We start from the raw sequence: 21,563 nt of genomic DNA, 5'->3' as shown, positions 1-21,563 counted from the left end.
TGTAGGTGGTCCCTTTGTTGGTCTATGGTGGATGATTTATGAACTAAAATGGCTGAATAGTCCAGGCCTCACAAGGAACACCATCCTCATGTGGAAGATCGGTTATTCAGTTACTCGGGGATGAAAAATTAGTATGGGTCTTGTGAGACCCACTGCGCAGTGTAGGATTAACACATTGGAACGCGTATGCTCAGTTTTATTCTGAAAAATTGGTGCACTATCATTCCAGTGGCTTCTGTGGCAAACATTTCAGTTTTCTTATTCAAACAGCATCACCTAACTTAACCTTATTTGCATCATGAAAACATATTTTAAGCGCCAGTGGTATAAATTTACATGGGAATAGCCTTTCCAAAATTTAAGCAGACACGAGAAAATACAGTGAAACCTCTTTAGAGTGTTTCTTATTAAGACGATTTCTTGCTTAGGATGTCGTAGATTTAAAGTCCCGATTCATGTCGTGTTAAAACTATAGAAAAATACCTCACATATCACGTCAGAAATGTTAATCGTGTGAAGTTGACTGGTGTGGTGCACATTTGTCTTGTGATAGCCCAGTTATGGATACTGAAAAAGTCGTAAAATCGCTTACTAATGGAAGACAGAATTAAAATTCGGCTAGTGGGCAGGCATCTGCATCTTTCAACAGTGGCAGTATGTTGAACCTCGCACCTTAGAGTTTCGACTTGAGTCGGTCAAAGCATTGTCACATTCAAGATGACTGTCTAAGTCAATCCCTCGCACATGGTCAAGTTTAACCTCCAAATTATTTATGGTCGAAGAGTGCAACCAGAAAGCAATGTGTAATAACCCACTGTTCCGAAATATAGGGCTTCAGCTGACATTTGTTTTAGAAAGAATATGATCTGCAATAATGCGCTGATACTTTTGGTGGCCCCAGTGCAAATGTTTTTATATTTGTTGTCTAGTGTTTTACACATCTTTTAATTCACTGTTGTTATTTAATAAGCCCCAGTGGAAAAAGGATTTTGTTAGGGGCGCGCAGCTGTGAACTTGCATCTAGGAGATAGTGGGTTCGAACCCCACTGTCGGCAGCCCTGAAGGTGGTTTTCTATGGTTTCCCATTTTCACACCAGGCAAATGCTGGGGCTGTACCTTAATTAAGGCCATGGCCGCTTCCTTCCCGCTCCTAGCCCTTTCGTATCCCATTGTCGCCATAAGACCTATCTGTGTCGGTGCGATATAAAGCTCAATAGTAAAACAAAAATAATAATAAATGATTTTATACTGTTTATACTGTATTTGTTCTTCCGTCTTTTTCTTTCTCACGCCTTTTAATACTCTTAACTCATCTTTAGTAACAGTAGATAGCCTATATCTTTCACTGTACCCATATATATTGTACCGGGAACGCCGCTACGAGAGAAGTCCGAAGTATGTTTGTTGAACTTCGCGCGAGGTGGAAGGTAGGCAGCCCGCCGAACGCAGTGACGTACCCAGCGAGTGACGTGGCCGCCGTAAGCCAGCTATCCACAACCATATATGGTAATGTTCCAGCTTGCCCTCAAAAGTACATTTTGCGCTACTTTATCGCTATTTCGACACTGCCATTTTTAAAACCTTTACAATGGACGTAATCTGTCAAGATTTCAAGAAAATTCACAGAGTATTATAGAAGTTATAAGGGTAGATAATACCCGAGTTCTAGACACTTCCGTGCGAACGGGTATAAAAGGAGGACCACCCGACCTACGAATTCAGTATCTGTCACTCCGCCGTCTCTGTGACACGGGTGACAGGAGGAGTATTGTGTGTGTCGAACTTCTAGTTGAAAGTCTTCGAAATCCAAGTATTGGAACTTCGGTATTTTCTCTAAGTGTTGTGTCGGGACTTTATCATATTCTTGAAGTGCGTGATTGGGACTTCGTTATTTTCTGCGAGCATCGTGTTGGAACTTTGTCATATTGACACATTGGAACTTTGTTATTTTTCGTGTGTCGTGATTGGACTTTGATATTTTCTTAAAGTGCCATATAGGAACTCTGTTATTTTTTTGAAGCGTCTCATTGGAACTTAGTTATTTTCGCCAAGTGTCGCGGTAAGACTTTATTATTTTCTTAAGGTGACATACTGGAACATTGTCATCGGAACTTTATTTTCTTCGAGTATCGTGTTGGGACTTTAATATTTTGACACATCGGAACTTTATTTTCTTCGAGTGTCGTGTTGGGACTTTAATATTTTGACACATTGGAACTTTGTTATTTCTTATTTTTTTGAAGTGCCACATAGGGACGATTGAAAGGACTTTGAATTTTCACGAGTGTTGTGTACCACATTGAACTTACGTTTCGAACTTATTCAAACTTGTATTTTGTGAATCAATTTCTGGAACATTGAAATTTTCCGAGCGTGTAGGATGAACTTGTGCCCTACCGACATAAACTTTCGTGTGAGCGATATGACTTTTCCCAAGTGCCTCATTGAACTTAAGTCTTGTAAAAACTGTGGAACTTAGGGGACGTTCAATATTACGTTTAATTGTGAAATATGCAATATTTCCCAAGTGCTGCATGGGGACTTGTGTTTTGATTCTTATCCTTATTAAAGACTGTGACAATTCAGAATACGCATGTCGCGTTCCCAGAAAGCCTAGAACTTTCCAGTAGTTTGAGTGAATCCATAATTTATGAAGTCAGACTTTTTCTTTCAAATATAATTTTCTTTAATGGCTATTCACTTCGCCTATTGACGGAACAAGACAGTTTCCAAGTGCTATTTATTCAGTTCATTGCCAGTGTGTTTTAAATCTTCAGAAACTATGCATTAAGAACTGTGGTGACTATAATCCTCTAGAACATTCCAATTTACAGTAAGCTTGCATTATGAACTTGCATTTCTACCGGTACGAAGTCAAAATCATCTTGTTCTTCGAGTGATTATTCCAGAACGTTTTGATTTAATATCTAGAGTTCAGTGACCATAATTAAAAGGTCATATCTGTTCAGACAGTGTCATGAATGTGTGGAGTGCCGTGCAGAAAACTCAAGTGTGAATTACGTCTCAAATCGAACCCAGGAACGTGTGCCAATCTTCGAGACATTCCAGAACTCCTCATCCCAGCAGGCGTGGTCCCTGCCCAGGCGATGTCCAACGCCATCCCAGGACTTGGAGGTACCAACCAGCCATGACACTTCCATGCTGCTGTACGAAGGTGATATGAATTTGCTTTTGATGATCAATAAACTCAATTTATCAAAAGAATCTCTAAAATTGATAACAATACCCCTCTCTGTACCAACTCCAATGATCAAGCCACTCCCTAGGTTAAGAACCATGCTCGTTAATTTAATATCAAGCGCCTTAAAGATATGAACACTTTTTACGGGTACAATATATATATATGTATATATATGTATATATATATATATATGACATAATCGTATGGATATCAGTGGGGGGGGGGGATAGGGCCGATTGCAGAAATGGTGTTTAGATGATGTTGGTTAAACAGTGCCTAAGTACGGCTGCCGCACTGTAGAGACATTATTTATCACCTAGACACTGTCTAGAAACGATGTTCAATCGGCCATGTTTAAAACACTACCAAGAACACTGTTTAACTTCAAATGAGAGGAGTGATTCACAATCAGAGGTTATGTACCATGAAGCATGTAATTTGTATTATCTTGTTGAGATGATTCCGGGAAGAAAGGTTAGTCCGATGGCCTCTCTGTGGGTCGCCCGCTGTGAAATCGCAGTAGTTCATTTGAAATGTACAGGGAATTTGAGGTTAAAATAAGACTTCACTTTTCAAGAGACTTGTTTCTTGAGACTGACAAAGGGACAGTCCGTTAACTGCCAATTGGAATACAATTCTTAGCAACCGATATATTTTATTATACGTGGGGTAATTTCCATGGAATTATGGGACACTTTGATTACATGCTTTCAGAATTACTTGTCCCAATCGTCAGAGGGCTGTCATATACATCAGCTGGGAATGATTCACTGATATTTACTGCCAAGTAAGCACACATAATATTGAAAACTAGAAAGTAGGTTGTATGTGGTTTATATATATAATTATCGCGCTAATTCAGATTTTTCAGCAACTATGAGATAGGAAAATGCAAGTGGTGGTGGTGGAGGGACAGTGGTGGTGGTTGTTTAAAGAGGAGGACTGGGGAAGAACAGCTGTGGCCATAATAACAGCCCTAATATTTGCCTGGTGTAAAAATATGGAAACTATGGAAAACAATCATCAGGGCTGCCGAAGATGCATTTCGAACCTACAATCTCCATATATATGACTTGTACAACACATTCGGTTACACATTACTATTGTTTCATCTTCCCTTCGTCGAAGCTATTTACGACTAGATTACTCATATCTCACAAATATTATATTATTCATAATATTTGTGATATACGTCATCTTCAATACGGAACCAAAATGAGAATAGTTACTTGTAACTTAGATTACACTCACCATAACAGCGCTATAATCAAAGCTCCACTTCCCCGTACATTGGCGTGTAGTGTCGATAATATTATGGGATTTAATTTCCACCTAAAGCAGTATTCTTATCTGTGGGCAAGTCATGCTCATGCTTAGCCATATTTGAGTAATGTGTAGGAAGGCAAACAGCTGACTGGCGTTCGACGTGCACTCCGACGAATTTCATTGGTTGCGACAAGCAAAGAGTTGCATGAAAGATACTTCTATCTCCATTTTGAAACCAATATTGAAACTTTAAATGATGTCTAGTTAAACACCAGCTGACGTTGTTTATGCAATGGAAGATCGTGCTCGATTTAGATGTTATTTAAGTAGACGTTTTCGAACCCTGGTCCTCCTCGTCCAGGTCAGAAAATATCTGTCAGGACCATGAAAACCACGGACTACTTCCTCGTTGACCGATCTCAAAGGTCCAGAAGTTCTAGAATTTCCCAGACGTTCTAGAATATCTTGTAGTTTACGTACAGGTTGCACTCAGTCGAGTCAGTGAGGTGAGCACACGTATGAGTCACTCATACTATGACTGGGTGATAAAGTGCACTTCATGATTTACATTCACTAGTCCCATGAAGGGCTTAAAGGAATTTCTTAAATTTTAGTAGAGTTTGAGGACGCAATAGATCGTAGAGTACAGTATTACAGTAATATTATGCACAAGAATTTGGAGAGTTTATTCATAATGGAACACTTCTATTATGGAAGAGAAATTATTTACAACTTTTTACAACACTTTCTTAGACTGTTTGCCCGAAGTTAAAATGTGTTTCCTGTTCACGATGTTTCAGTGCGAAAGTAATAAGAAGTTATTTTACTTGAATATTATCACTGTCCAAGTATTACACAGTTCACAAAATAAATAACACACAGACTATTATAACATAGTTCAGTTTGTGGAAAGAATAAATTAAAGTTATTTCACATGGAGACTATCATTGCACAGTTTTTGTCATGACATAAAGAAAGTGAAATTGTTCCACACAAAGACTACCATGATACAGTTCAATTCTTAAAATAAATGAAGCAATGTTACATCACTGAATACAAGTATTTACGCAGTTCAGGGTGTAAAGTTATTTTGCACGATTCCTATAATACAGTTTATGAATTACTTAAGTATTTGAAACACAGTCTGTTCTCGGAGAAATACTAAGTTCAGAGATTACTGAATTTATGGGTTACGTAAGTGTTCACTGCTCTGGTGAAACTGGAAGTTTGACACACTAGGTAATAATCACTTTGAAAATGTTATAGTATAGCAGCAAATTTGTTTGGAATATTTTAAAGTACCTTAATCACTGCTCACATGGCTCAGTCCATTTGCACGTAGAAATTTAAAGTATTTATTCTCACCAGCTTTGAAGATCTCCATTCACTTAGCCATCTCGGCATACCAACGTTCACTAGCAGTCAACCACACGGTCTGACTGTGGAATAAGACTGCGTTTGTGTCCCGTTCTCGTGCCTCTTTTATACTGCATTTCCAGGCGGTGACTGTTTCATATTTCCTGTAATATCTTCTTTAATCCGTGGAGGATCTTATTGAAACTTGGAGATATTGATGATATTAAAGCGAGGCATATGGTGGTGTTATTTCCATACAATAATTATTTTGGGAGGTATTCCGAGTAGAAGGAAAGAAACATTCTCTGGATGATGTGACGTAGCCTGGGTGAGGTGGAGCCAGATGCTGCGTCACTCGCCACATGTTAGCTGCAGCCGGCAGCTTGCTAGCATGTGTGGCGCGTGTTTCAGAGTTTTAACACATTGAGTGCCAAACGACCCCATATGGGTACGTGAGAGTAGTCAAGTTTCTGAACTTCACGTCCCCATATGGGGTCATACGTTCGTTCTAAATCGAGAACTCTGCAAACCCATTTGGGTGCACAGTAAGTATGTGATTCGAAGCTGTATAAGTTCTCTTCCTGCCATCTGCTGGTCGTCTATTTAAGTACGTGCATAGTCCACCTTCTATTTCTCAATTCCTGTTTTGGCGCAACCCCATATGGGTACGTCAAGAGTGCTTTGTAGGGTGACAAAGACATTATCTATCTCGCCCACGGATTGTTTATGTAAGTATGCAGTGCTGTGAGTTTCCTTTTCTTTTTTAAGTCGTTACGAGTAAATCGAGCAATAAAATACTTAGTGCAGATAGTCTGGACGATATATCGAAAAAGTCGGACAATGATGTAAACGAAGTATACAGTTACAGTGATTTTGAACCCAGTACAGAGCGAATAGCGATCTCACATGTTCATCCATATTGATGAATTACAGTATTCCGGGTTTCCAAGCCAGCTGTTGCAACAATTATGACCATCTTCACCGATGTAGTCGCTGGTTTTCCATGTTGCACAATCATCGCTGCTAGGTTCTCTTACCCAAATTAAAAGTTATACAAAATAAAATTATATACTTATTCATTATTCCGTAACTACTAATTCTTCTTATAACAATATTCTGTTACATCCTAATCAACCAAATTTACATGATTTTCACTACGTTACATAACAACATTTTATACGAAAATTTCCCAATCTAAAATCAGAAGATCGCCATTTACAAACATTTCCTGACCTAAAATCGGGGATCGTACTTTTTTATGGCTCCAGTATGAACAAAATAACACATCTCTCCTAATCAACCGCATATAACGCGTCCCTGCAAAGGAAAAGGCAAGTATGACCGAACGTCGGGACAGTAACTACTGTATAAATGCAACCCTATATGGGGGCGCATGTTCGTGTAAAATTCGTAATGACCAATACGACCCCATATGGGGTCGCAATATTTTACCTAATATACATAATAATTTGACCTAATATATCATAAATACATTCTCATTTCAGCGATCATTTGCTTGGTTAAGCCTGTGAATGTTTTGGCACCAGGGTGTAACTCGATGTTATTAGCTCACGGCACTAGACGGCAATCCTTTGAAATTCGGTCTGGCACTCAACATGTTAAAATACTTCACAAAATGATTACAGGACCAGCATTCCTGGTTCAGTACATAGTAAGAAAACCAGTCTTGGAGAAAACTATATGAAAGGTGATCGATTGCATTCAATATAGAATCAACAAATTTGACCATTCTTGGTCCTCGATTGGTCCGTATTGTATAAGCTCATGGAAAAATGCTTTGGGTAGTTATTAGGTCCACCCTGCCAATGTTTATTATAAACTTGTTAGTTTACACAATTATTATTCGTACATGTTTCAAGAAATGGCCATTCTCTTCATCAGCGAATTTGACATCATAAACCAAAATTCCTTATATTCTGAGATACATTAACATAACACTAAAAACACAAAGAGTTAAAATATATAAAAATTTTAACACGCGCACACTAAAATGTTTCCTTTATAATGTTTGTCTAAATTGCATTAATAGCTGTTAAGTTTGACCTTAATGTTGAGGAAGCACTTTAAACATTCATATTAAAAACCACTATTGATCTCTTGAATTAAGTCAAAAATTACAATTAACATCTATTTTCTTGCTTGCTGTTAAAAAATCCTGGTAAGAAAATCTTATCCTCCATAAAGTTATCGGCTTTCTACCTCATAAGACATATTTAGAATGAGTTGTCCCATGATATGTAACTTTATTGGATAAACTTGTCCTATGAAGGTTCATGTCCAGATGTAAAGAGAATGGATCAATCAATCCTGCCATGCCCTTGAAATGAGTGCCTGGTAGGTGTGCTTCTTATTACATTATACTGGTGTAGTGAATGTAGTAAATGACATGAACTAACAGCAGATGTTGAAATAAGCCTGAAGCACGAATAGTAATTGTGTAAACTAACGAGTTTATAATAAATATTGACAGGGCGGACCTAACAACTACCTGTGGCATTTTTCCATATGCATTTGATACAGTCACTGGAGTACATAAATATCGGTACCGGAAAATATAATGCGCACTTCATCGCTCGTAATAACAGATGCATCACTGATAGGGTTCTGGCTGTAACCGAAGAATAATACACAGTTTAATATATGAATTTTCAAGGGGTAGGAAAAAAAACTGTGGTTACAACGGAGTTCTCGCTATGTGCGTAAACGGTAAAGCAGATTTCTACTGTATATACAATATTGCTGGATAGTTGAGAATGTAATGTTTTTTTTAAGTTTATTTTTTTATGTTACCAGATTCATGCTGCTAGAGGCTGTTGTAGAATAGGGACTGAAGGAAATTGTGATCTTACAGGTACCTGGCAGACATTCAAGATGTACGAAAAACATATAATTCGGAAAGTCACTCCAGTCGAGTACTTGTACTTAGTATTCTACATTTATGGCGTGATATTAAAAACTTGCGCAACAAGCAGGGATATTCAAACACTCCTTGGTATCTGCATATTATTACTCAGCCATCCCAAGATTTAGCAGCTGAACAACAGGCATGGGATAATATGATACAAACAGAATGGCTGGAAGTGGAGCAGGAGCATGCAAAGGAATACTCTGACAGTATGGTTGAGTATCATAAAAACTTGGCCCAGTGGAAAAGGAAAGAGAAGTTTCTGGTAATTACTATCACATCTTAGTTGTTATCCAACTATTTAGATAGTTTAATGTAATAATCAGTATCTGTCATCTCTATATTAAGTGAAGGAAAAGGTTTTAATCTTTCTTTTTAAATCTTATTACTCATACTATTATACAATATTTTTTAATTCTAAAAATTGCTAGTTCCTCAGTGTACATAGTTGGGGACTGTATTTGGAAAGGTCAACAGGTTGTTGGTCAGTATAATAAGAAGTTGGATTTTATTCGTATTTTTACCATTGTTGACTATTGGCTTGATTTCTAGATACAGAAATGTTTAGGAGCAGAACAGTATTCTGAAGATGATGTGGATAACAAAAGTGAGGAGATTAACACTATGGAGGAGCTAGGGCCACAGCCAGAAGCTCCCACCCCTGTGGACTACTCTGCATTATATGCAGCCATGAAGAAAAACATGTCTAAGTACTTCCGTCCACCTGGTGAACCTAAATTACAACTCAAGTTATCTCGTTCTGGAAAGGTGGATCCCAATCCATCCTGTCCGTGGTAAGACCCTGCTGTTTTAAATTTGTCTTGCTCTCCTTATTCCCTGATCACACATCAATGATAATACTTGATTTATAAGCAGATTTATCTATTAGAAACTTCTCTCTAATAGCCCCTTGCTAATACAATGATAAAACTCTTAGGGATTTTGTAAATTTATGAACCACACTGCTGTGCAAAACTTAAGGAACGCAATTTTTGCATGTTGTGTCACTGCCAAGTTACATAGCTTGCTGAAACATAAACCATACATAGGAAGAACTGCTACAATATGGTACGGTAGGCAACTGAGAGGAATATGCTCTGGGACAAACAGAAATGACACTTTTATACAGAGACAATAAATTACACGTAAGTCACTTTGACTCGTGATGACACCCACAAAACAAGGGACATGGTTTTTTTTTAGAGAGTGTGATCACCACAGACAGCGATGCATGCTCTGCAACGTGTTCCCATTCTGGCCACAAGATTGGTAAGAAGTTCTTGTGGTGGGGCATTCCATTCCTCCACCAGCACGGTTGACAACTGCTGGATGGTTGTTGGTGCATGTGGATGTGCTGCATTACGTCTGCCCAACATGTTCCACACATGCTCGATGGGATTTAAGTTGGGGAACAGTGAGACCAGTCCATTCGCCGAAGATCCTTTCATTCCGAGGGCTCCTCCACCTGTGCTGTTCGATGCAGTTGTGCATTGTCATCCATAAAAATGAAGTCAGGGCCAAATGCACCTCTGAAAAGATACACATGGGGAACAAGTACACTGTCACAATACCGTTGACCAGTGAGTGTACCCCGTTTAAAGATTTGGAGGTCGGTACGCCCATGCAACATTATGCCTCCCCACACCATAACACTTGGACCACCAAAATGATCATGTTCGACAAAGTTCCTGGATGCATTACGTGTTCCCAACTCTCGCCAGATGAGCGTATGTCTAGAATCACTACTCAGGACTGAATTTGCTCTCATCTGAGAAGAGCACGCGACCCCACTCCTCGTTGATCCAGACCGGATGCTCTTGGCACCATGTGTCGCCGATTTGTGGGTGTCAGCGGAACATAACGTAATGGTCGTTAAGCAAGCAGACCCCCCCCCCCATGCCGTCGCTGTGCCACTGTGGAGCGTGATATTGGGTGCCTTGCAGTCCTGTTAAATGTGGTTGCAATTGCACCCGCTGTTTGATGTGAGTCTCTTCTTGCCTGTTGCACAATGTAGCGGTTATCTGCTGCTGTTGTTGACTAGGGTCGAACCCCTCCTCTCCTTCGGTCAGCAGTGCCTGTGGTTCGTAATGCTCTTCATGCATGTGAAACAATGCTGTGAGCAATACCAAACTCCTGGGCTACACTCATCACACTTCGTCCTTCTTCCAGTTTCCCAATGATTCTTTCCCATGTGAAGTCATCCAAATGTTATCTCCGGGCCATGATGTAATGAATAACACTACCAAAGTGCACCGTAACATCTAGCTGATTGACTCACACTGTCTTGTTCCATTTCTTCAACTGAATTGTTTTGTGGAGCCAGAGCAGTTTGGCGCTATAATCGCTCTGATCTCCTGCCAAGTTTCTGTGCATGTGTGGGACACCTCTGGTAACATGTTACTGCCCTTTCATTCATTTCCGCTGAGTAGCTGATATGTTGCTTTATCTATCTCGTCCATAAGTTTTGCACAGTAGTGTATATTAATTTGTTTTCAGCTTTTCAAAGATCCTATCAGTAATGGGATTAATTACCATGAACTACATTTTTTCCCTGTGATTCAATCATGAAGGGTGATTTTTGACCAGTTTTAACATTACTAAATATTATGCTCATGTCTGTTTTTTGCGTATCACATAAGGTTATCATACAACTCACAGAAATATATTGCTTAGAAGGTGATTTTTAATGTGACAAAGGGTATTATAAATTTAGAAACCAAATGCACTGTTCTGTTCTCCTCACAACATTTGGAATACTGATTTGCACTGTAATGAATGATTATACTGTTCATTAAAAACGATTGCACCTCAACTTTGCCTAATTTAATATTGCTGTGCTAGCTAATCAAACCTATATATATCCATAAAAAATGAAGTTGGTGTCATTATCTCTCATCATCGTCATCATCATCATCATAATCATCATCAATGTCCCACTCCAGTCACCCGGGTGTGGTTAACAAGCTCCTCCACTCCTTTCTGTCTTTCCACTTTTCCTGCTCCATTACTTCTGCCACATCCAATCCAGCTTCTCTAATGTCCTTCCAAACCGGATCCATCCACCTTCTTCTCGGTCTTCCAATTGGTTTCTTTCCCTTAACTTCCCTTTCCAATTCCCTTCTTGCTACCCGTTCCTTTCCCATTCTTTTTACATGTCCGAACCATCTCAGTCTTGCTTTCTGTATGTTCTGTACTAACGGTTCTATATTTACTTCTCTGATTTTAATGTTTTGAATTCTATCTCTTCTTGTCTTTTTTACCGATGTTCTTAAAAATTTCATTTCTACTGCTTGGATTTACTATCTTGTCTCTTATTAGTTACCAGTGTTTCTAGTCCATATATTACAATTGGTATGAAATACTGTTTATATAATGTTAAGTTCATTCTCCTGGGTACTTTGTCATCCCATTAAAGCTCACTGACTTGATGATAAAATGTTGTACCTTTACTTAGTCTGTTATTAATTTCAGGGTTGATTTCATTACTTCCATTAATAACGCTACCCATATATGTAAACTGCTCTACATTCTCTAACTGTTCTCTGTCTATGTTTACTTGGCTTCTCTTTTTCACAGTGCATGACTACAGTTTTCTTTTTAATAATTACCATTCCAAACTCCTTCAGATTTTCATTCCAAACTTCCAGTCTCCTTTGTACTTCCTTTTCTCCCTTTCCCCAAATCACCACATCATCTGCAAATACCAAAGCATTCACTTCATCACTACTGATACTCTGTTCTACATGTTTTATGATTTCATCCATCAATATAATAAACAATAATGGTGACAGTGCACTTCCTTGCTTGAGACTTTTTTTGTATAAAATGTTTTAGAGTCACCACTCTCCACTTGTACACTGCTTTTACTCTCATGATACAACATTTTTATCTTGTTAATTAATGATTTTGGTTCATTCCTTTTCCGTAGGCATTCACATTTATGTTTTCTCTTAACTGTATCATAAGCTTTTTCCATTATCGTTCGCACTGTAAATGTCAAGTCTATTGTTGATCTATTCGATCTTAAGCCATATCGTTTTTCCTCTAACTGTGTTTGTATTATATCCCACAGTCTTTTGTCTATGACTTTCTCCATTATTTTTAATAAGGTTATACCTCTATAATTCTCACATTTCTTCCTATTCCATTTTTGAACAATGGTACAATGCTTCCATGTTGCCAATCCTCAGGTATTCTTTCATCCTTCCGTATGGCATAGAGGGCTCGGTATAGCCACTGTAGTCCATTGCTTCCTGCTGCCTTAATCATATCAGCATTGAAGTCGTCTTTTCCACTTGCTTTACCTTTGGTCATTGCTTTCACTGCCCTTTCAAGTTCCAGCCATGTTATCGGGTTCTCTTCTTTTTCTCTATCTTTTATTTCCATTTTTTAATCTCCTTCTTCCTCCGAGCAGTCATCCTTATTATAAAGTTTTTCAAAATACTTTGCTATCACCTTCTGAAGACCCTTTTCGTCATGTACAGGGCAATTCAAAATGATGGACCCGATTTCATAAATTTATTCTGTGAAATCTAATAAACATATCGTAATGTGAGACATGTGCTAAAAGCGGTAAACTCTCAAAGTCTTTTTCAGTCATATCACAAGTGTTCTATGTGAGCACCTTGTGTAACACGACATACATCAAGCCGATAGTCTGTGTCCTGCCAAACCTTATGTAGTGTGTTGCGGTCACTCTCTGCGATGGCTGCTGTGATGCGGGCACGAAGGTCGTCCAATGTTAGTGGAAGAGGTGGTACGTAAACATGATGCTTTACAGAACCCCACAAGAAGAAATCACATGGGGTTAAGTCGAGGGGAACGCGGTGGCCAACGAATGAGAGTTGATCCTCGTGAGATGCACGACCTATCCAGCGTTGTGCCAAGTTCTCGTTGAGATGGCTCCAAACGTTGCCATGGTAATGCGGAGGGGCACCATCCAGTTGAAGGATGAAATCTGCACTATCCTCTTCGAGTTGTAGCAGGAGCCATTGTTGCAGCATATCAAGAAAAACATTTCCTGTCACAGTAGGTTCAATGAAGAAAAAGGGTCCATAAGCCTTCTCATGGGAAATGGCACAAAACACATTCACCTTGGGAGAATCGCATTGGTGTTCTACAACTTGATGGGGATTAGAAGTTCCCCAGATCCTTACGTTGTGTCCATTCACAGTCCCGGAAAGGTGAAAAGTCGCTTCATCACTGAATATTATCCTTTCGGAGAACTCATCCTCTTCCATTAATGCGAGAAAATCAGCACAGAAGGACGCTCGAGCAGCATTATCAGTGTCTTTTAAGGCCTGCACAAGTTGCAAGCGGTAGGGTTTCATTCGTAAACGTTTCCGCAGAATGCGCCAAACAGTTGCCTGTGGAAGTTCAAGTTGCCTTGCTGCCCGGTAGGTGGACTTCTGCGGACTCCACACGAAACTGGCGCGAACATGTTCCACTGTCTCTTCCTCGATCGAAGGACGGCCAGTCGACTTTCGCTTACAGATGCAGCCCGTGTCTCTGAATTTTGCATACCATGCACGTATGGCTTTTCCAGTAGGTGGGTCTCTTCCATACCCGGTACGGAAATGCTGTTGAACACTAATCACAGACTTGTTTACATGGTAATCAAGCACACAGAACGACTTCTGCTCTCCGGCCACAGCCATTTTCTTTACTCGCTTCCTGCGCGCTCGTAACGGCTGAAAATGAAACCACGTGGGATGAAATCTAAACTCAACTAAACTTTTAGAGTTTGCTTTTCTTTGCGCATATCTCACAGTATGATATGTTGATTAGATTTCATAGAATAAATTTATGAAATCGGGTCCATCATTTTGAATTGCCCTGTACTATAGATCCATCTTCTCTCTCTAATGCCTTAATTTTTCTTGATTTATTCTTTTTGATTTTATTACTCTGTATAATAGTTTCTGATTTCCTCGACTATCTTGCTCAATTTCGTTGGTAAACTCTCCCCAACATTTCTCCTTTTCTTCCTTGATACTCCTCTTTAGTTGTACTTTCAATCTTTTGTATATCACATGTAACCTTTCTATCTTATTCTCATCCCTTTTCCTTTTCCTTATCCATTTCTTTCTTCACCTTGTTCCTATCTTTTATTTATTTTTTATTTTGTCTGTCCACCACCGTGTCTCCTTTCCCTTAACCTTTAGTTTTGTTTTTCCGCATACTTCAGTTGTTGCTTCCACAAATGACTGTCTTAAATTGTCCCACTCTTCTTCTCCACTTTGTATTTCCATGTTAGGCAGCTTCCTTTTTATAATCTCTTGGAATACTGTTCTTTTATCCTCCTCGTCCATTTCCCAAATTCTGATTTTTTGTTTCTTCTTCAATAAAATTTTAGGGATTTTTACTTGTTTTAATTCCATACTGTCCATCCCAACTATATTGGTTGATCTTATGGCTATTCCTCTTCATAAATCGTATGTTCTTTATTATCAGGTTATTTCTGATACAAAAGTGCAACAGTTTCTCTCCATCTTCATTTCTATCATCATACCCTTGTGGGCCCGGAACATTCTCATATTCCATTCTATCAGTTTCCACATGAGCATTCAGATCTCCCATGATCATGATCCCATCTCCAACAATATGTGTTTCCAGTTCATTGAGGAACTCATTCTTTTTCTTCCACGCTACATCCTGTCTGTGCAGCATACACCTGTACTATCTTCAGTAGTTCCTTGTTTACATGTATGTACATTATTATAATTCTTTCATTTACATACTGAACATCAGCAATTGGTTCAACATTCTGATTCACTACAAATCTCACTCCATTTATTTTCTCTTTACTTTAACCCATCCAGTACAAGGTGTACCCCTTTCTTAGTTTCTTTATTCCTTTCCCTTTCCATTTTACGTCACTTAATCCCAGGATGTCCAGTTTTCGTCTCTCCATTAGATCAGTCAATTCATTTTCCTTCCCATTCATTGTTAAAATATTTATTACTCCAAATAGGGTTTTGTTCTCTGACCTAACACTTGCACGAACATCAGGATTACCATCATACTGTGCAACTATAGCCAGAGACTTGTCAATTCCATATCTATTTTTAAACTTCCATCCGAGGCTTGTATTATAGTTGAAAGCAAGTACAAATTTACTCATCTGCTGACCTGCTAAGCCTAACGCATCTGGGGATTTTCTTTCAGGGTTTACTCCCTTAGCATTTGAAGATCCCTCTTATCCACAAGGGAGTGGTTTCCTCTTCTAATTTTCCCCCGAGAGGATGGGTTGCCTCATTCACCATCTTCGCCATTCCAAAGGTCTCCTTCTCTGCCTAAGATGCTGTTGAGGTCTTCACCCATAACCCTGGGCATAGGTTCCACGTTACCCCTAGAGACTGGGTCCCTGCCTGAACTTAGCTCTCCTTCACACCAGCCTACTGATGTGGAGGATATCCACCCCCGCAACGTGGATGCACCAGACAAGAATTACTCAAGTGAAGGATAGGGAAGATAACCCTATCTGCCTTGAGCCGGGTTAATGGTTGTTTATGATGTCACAACGAATGGCCAATATCTCTGTTATTAATAATTCTATGGGAATGGGGAGCATTAGTTGATGAGCCTGAACTAAAACTAGGTGAAAACTGTAATTCATTAGGAAAACATCTAGAATTTGTAAATATTTATTAAATTTTATTGATAACTTAGATTAGGCTTAACTAAATTCCAGAGAACTAGTTCAGTTAGTATTTAGTAACTGTCCAGTTGGTTTTCTTAGGTTAGAGGCAACAAATGTCTGTAATTATAGCCTGCATATCCCCCCTCCCCAAAACCAGACCGGTCAACCTACAACCACCCCTTCCCAAACCACTGCTGGCTGTCCCAGCGACATTCCTCCTGTACCTCCAGGCTTCCTGAAGGTGGGCCACGTGAACATACAGAGCCTTCTTTCCCATTTCCCTGAATTCTCAGACATATTCTTTAACAACAACATACATGCCATATTAATATCCATGTCGTGATTAAAACCAAGTATCCCGTCTTCACTGGTACGAATGGAGGGTTACATGCTGATAAAAAATGATAGAGTAAGAAAAGGTGGGGGAGGCGTAGGGATATATCTGCGCAAGAATATGAAATTCAAACAAATATGCAAAACACCAAGTGAATTTCACAACGGGCCAGAGTTTCTATTTATTGAATTACAAATTTGTAATGTTAAGTGTTTACTGGGTGTTGTGTATTGTGCACCGAATACGAGATATGTTGAAGACCTGGCGGAAGCACCAAACGACCTATTACCCAGGTATGAGAGTGTGATATTAATGGGTGACTTTAATACGTGATAAAATGTGACTCTGCTGAATCTAGATGACTGAAAAGCATGCTTACAGGTATTTACGCGAATAATCCCGCACCCTAAATTTAGGAAGGCTGATTTTGAAAAAATGCCAGCATTGACGCAAATAAAACCCGCGCCCCAATTTCGTGCCCCAAATTTTTTTAAAAAATGTGCGGGTATTATTCGCGTAAATACGGTATGTTCCACCGGATACCCTAATATAAAAGTAACTGTCTGAGTGAAACCAAGGGGAGGGTAGGAGTTTCCGATTGGCTATCAGATATTAGGAGGCATAGCAGCTCGCTTTAAGGGTGCACTCCTGCGCAGGCACGAGCGAATATTTTGTAACAGTTTAGAGACAGTACTGATATTTCTACCCTGTCACTTGCTGACCGGTTTCAGATGTTCTTTAGTAATTCAAAGTGTTTTATATTAGGCTTACAGGTGATGATACATACAGAAGCGTAGTTTCTCGAAACTGTTGCGCATGGTCTTCCCAATTTGCATCTCGTGTTTCATGCCGTATTGTGGACAGAGAGCTAGTTTCATGCCGTATTGTGGACAGAGAGCTAAAGACCTGATATGATAGATGTGGACAAAATCTTAATTACAGGGAAATGGTTTCTTAGAAACACATTGTAAGAAGCTACAGAATAATAATAATAATAATAATAATAATAATAATAATAATAATAATAATAATTTTTTTAAATTTAACTGCTTAATGTAGTTTTCATTAATGTACGTGGTACTCAAGTGTCAGGACCTGAAAAGCTATCGTAAGTGCCATCACGCGTATCTGTCTCTCCTGGAACTTCGCCATCGACTGCAACCTGCAAGGCAGTGCAGCAACAGCTGTTATCATATTTTTTACCAGTACAAAGGAAAAGGAGTGATACATAGAATAAGATGCTGGACAAGCCACACACACAGTTGTTTACCGCATATTCCCAACCTTCATCCTATGGCAAGAGATGAAGATTTTGGAGACTTTTAATTTGGATTTCCAGAGCGAGTTGGCTACACGTTTTGCGTCACTTAGCTGTTAGCTTGTATTTGGGAGATGGTGGGTTCTAACCCCACTGTTGTCAGTCCTAAAGCTGGTTTTTGGTGGTTTCCCATGTACACACCAAGCAAATGCTGGGACTGTTCCTCAGTTGAGGGCATGGTCGCTGCCATCCGAGTCCTGTCTTATCCCATCGTCACCATAAGATAGGTCTGTGTCCATGCGACGTAAAAAGACAAAAAAAAGTTCTGGATTAAACTCTGCTTACGTCTTGTCTGACAGAACTGTTTCCTCATCTCTTATTCCGGCAGCATCTGAAGTGTATATGACACTCGTTCATTAACGTAATTTATAATGTCGGGTCCGAGTGTCTCTTTACATACAATGTAGCAAAGGCTTTTCAGTCTGTCAAACACATAGCAAATACAATGTAAATTAAAACACTAAAAGCATATCTGTAAAACACACACTAACATACAAAGAATGACATGTTTCGTTCTACAAGAACATCCTCAGATTCTATCAAATCACTTAAATAAGCTTATATATGTACAGTATTGTTTACGTAGCGTAAACTTGTCAATGATAGAGAGATAAGTGATAACATGAAACAGTAATGACAAAAAATTAATTATATACAATTATAATATAGTAAAAAACTTACGTATTTATCTAGACTGCCGATGTTAAGTCTGTTGTCACCAAACACTATTTCAGGATGTTCTTGTAGAACGAAACATGTCATTCTTTGTATGTTAGTGTGTGTTTTACAGATATGCTTTTAGTGTTTTAATTTACATTGTATTTGCTATGTGTTTGACAGACTGAAAAGCCTTTGCTACATTTAACGAAGTCAACACTGGAAAACATGGCTTCATTTTTAACAAATCTTTACATACAGATCCTTGGACATCTAGGAATACACTAGCAATCATGGCGATATTTACAAATGAAGGTTTCAAAGTATTAGTTTTCAGAGTGTATATGGGTCACTGCAAAGCATTTTCTAGGATTAGTTAAGAATGTGAGTAACGAGTTGACGAAAGGGAGAGTGGGGAGAAGAAAGTGAGATGAAGGTGTAGTATTGCTATTTATAAGTACTTACTAAGGTGCGGTTAGGGGCTGCAAGAGACAGCAGGTATAATGGATGTTCCTCCCAAAAGTTGACCTGTAACTTGTATTATGTTACTTTTATATCCTAATAATCCAACCTAATACTACACTGTAATGGATACACAGGAACGTGATATTGGAAAGTAACTGTTTGCCCCATCCCTACCTCACTCAATATGACAATCCTTCCCCTAAATCCTACACACCACACAACTTCTTCCCATACACTACTGGATTTAATCATTACAAACAATACTGATAGAACGCGGACTCATGGACAACAGCCAGCTCCCAGACTTTCCCAACATGACTTTATTCATGCTACATACTCACTGAAACGCCCCAAATATGAGCCTAAATTAATTGCTTATGGAGACTTCAAAAGCCTAAACGAAGAGGCGTACATTGAGGATGCACTCAAAACACCGTGGTACAATGTACAGCTTGTACATGACATTGACGACAAAATAACCTTCTTTAACGAACTACATTTAGGACTGTATGACAAACATACCCCCATACGGACGTTGACGCAAGGCATACGGGCAAAAATGGAGGAAAGAAATGCAGCTTACAAATACTATATAAAAAATCCAACCGCAGACAATTACGAAAAGTACAGAAAATTGCATAACACAAGTGAAACAAACAGCATTTCTAGCTAGGGGTCTTAATTTTGCTGTCACTCCCTATAAAATTCCCACTGAGAAGTTAATTACTTCCGTTGAGGCAGCCATCCACAAACTACCTATGGGTGAGGCTGAGGAGTTAAAGACAAATGTGTGAAACTCATAAGGTCTGCTGATGTACCTGCACCCAATTTAACAAGGGGCGAAAGGAGAGCTCTGAAGGAACTTGGAGATGATTTTGAACTGACAATTCTCTCAGCTGATAAGGGTAATGCGACAGTGGTTTTGGACACTGACGAGTATAAGAATAAGATCTCGGCTATATTATCAGAGCTTGTTTCCAGACTGAGCTCACGTGACCTCACCACTCGTGTGTCCAAAGCCACCGTGAAGCTCTTAAGGCAATCTTCAGTTCCAAAGGAGGAGGCTAAACATCTGTCCCCGGGAGATGCAGTGCCACTTAGATTCTATGGACTGCCTAAGATCCATAAAAAATGATGTACCCCTCAGACCTATTGTTAGTGCGATAGGTTCTCCTACATATACTCTAGCTAAATACCTAAGCAAATTGCTTCAGCCACACATAGGACATACTGAATCATATGTTAGGGACACTCTGTATTTCGTCAACAAGCTGTCAACCATAACCCTTCAACCTAATGCATTTTTGGTGAGTTTCGATGTGGAGTCCTTGTTCACTAAAGTGCCGATTAACTCGGTCATGTCTCTCATTGAACACTATGGAGATGGAGTCGGGTGGATGCCTTCCTTTCTTGGATGTTCTAGTAAGAAAGAAACTGGATGGCTCCTTAGGACATTACTAAGCTATTTTACCACTGCATGACTTCCAGCTATTTCTTGTGGGGTGGGAATTTTTACGAACAGACGGACGGAGTGGCTATGGAAAGTCCACTTTTACTTTCTTTATGGAGCATTTTGAGGAGGAGGCTATTGCTTCGGCGCCTGTCAAACCTACGATATGGTGGAGGTATGTTGTTGATGCATTTGTGCTCTGGACAGAAGGTCCTGAGAAACTTCATCTGTTTCTAAACCACCTAAATCAGCAACATCCTTCAATTAAATTCACTATGGAGATGGAGTCGGACGGATGCCTTCCTTTCTTGGATGTTCTAGTAAGAAAGAAACCGGACGGCTCCTTAGGACATACTGTCTATTGTAAGCCTACCCACACAAATCGCTATCTTCATGCAGATTCTCACCACCATCCAGCACAATAACAAGGCATTCTCACGACATTCGCCAAGAGGGCGAGACAAATTTTTGAGCCATCAAATATCCAGGTGGAGATGGACACGCTCAGAATCTCGTTCAGGGGAAATGTTTACAGCGATTTGCAGATTCATAGAGCCCTGCATCCCAGAGAAATGACCAAGCAAGGCTCACAGAAGGAAGAAGTGAAGGGAACTGCCTACTTGCCTTACATTCACAACACCACAGATCGAATTGCCAAGGTCCTTCGCAAACACAATATAAAAACCCTGTTTGGCACTGCCACTAAAATTGCTCACAGTCTGGGTAAAACCAAGGACAAATTGTCCCCACTTTTTACATCCTGGGGTATACGAAATTCCCTGAACTTGCGGTAAGGTATACATCGGCCAAACATGCCGGTCCATTGGTACCCGTATCAAGGAACATGAACGTAATATTCATTTCAACCAGCCAGACAAATCAGCAATAGCTGAGCACGCTCTATCGTCGGGTCATGATGTCATGTTCCAAGATGCTCGAGCTCTTAC

The 21,563-nt window shown here is 39.5% G+C and overlaps 1 protein-coding gene across 1 annotated transcript in view; it reads left to right on the top strand.

The window, feature by feature from the left end:
- Positions 1-21,563, top strand: part of LOC136863731 (coiled-coil and C2 domain-containing protein 2A) — a 569,644-nt gene that overhangs the window by 183,335 nt on the left and 364,746 nt on the right. The window contains exons 11-12 of the mRNA XM_067140086.2: positions 8,697-9,015; positions 9,303-9,544. Coding sequence (XP_066996187.2) covers positions 8,697-9,015; positions 9,303-9,544 — 561 coding nt within the window. The remainder of the gene's footprint in view (positions 1-8,696; positions 9,016-9,302; positions 9,545-21,563) is intronic.

Source organism: Anabrus simplex, chromosome 2, assembly GCF_040414725.1.
Source record: "Anabrus simplex isolate iqAnaSimp1 chromosome 2, ASM4041472v1, whole genome shotgun sequence".
NCBI classification, from domain to species: Eukaryota; Metazoa; Arthropoda; class Insecta; order Orthoptera; family Tettigoniidae; genus Anabrus; species Anabrus simplex.
The sequence above is the reverse complement of the archived record's forward strand: the minus strand, read 5'-3'. Positions and strand labels throughout refer to the sequence as shown.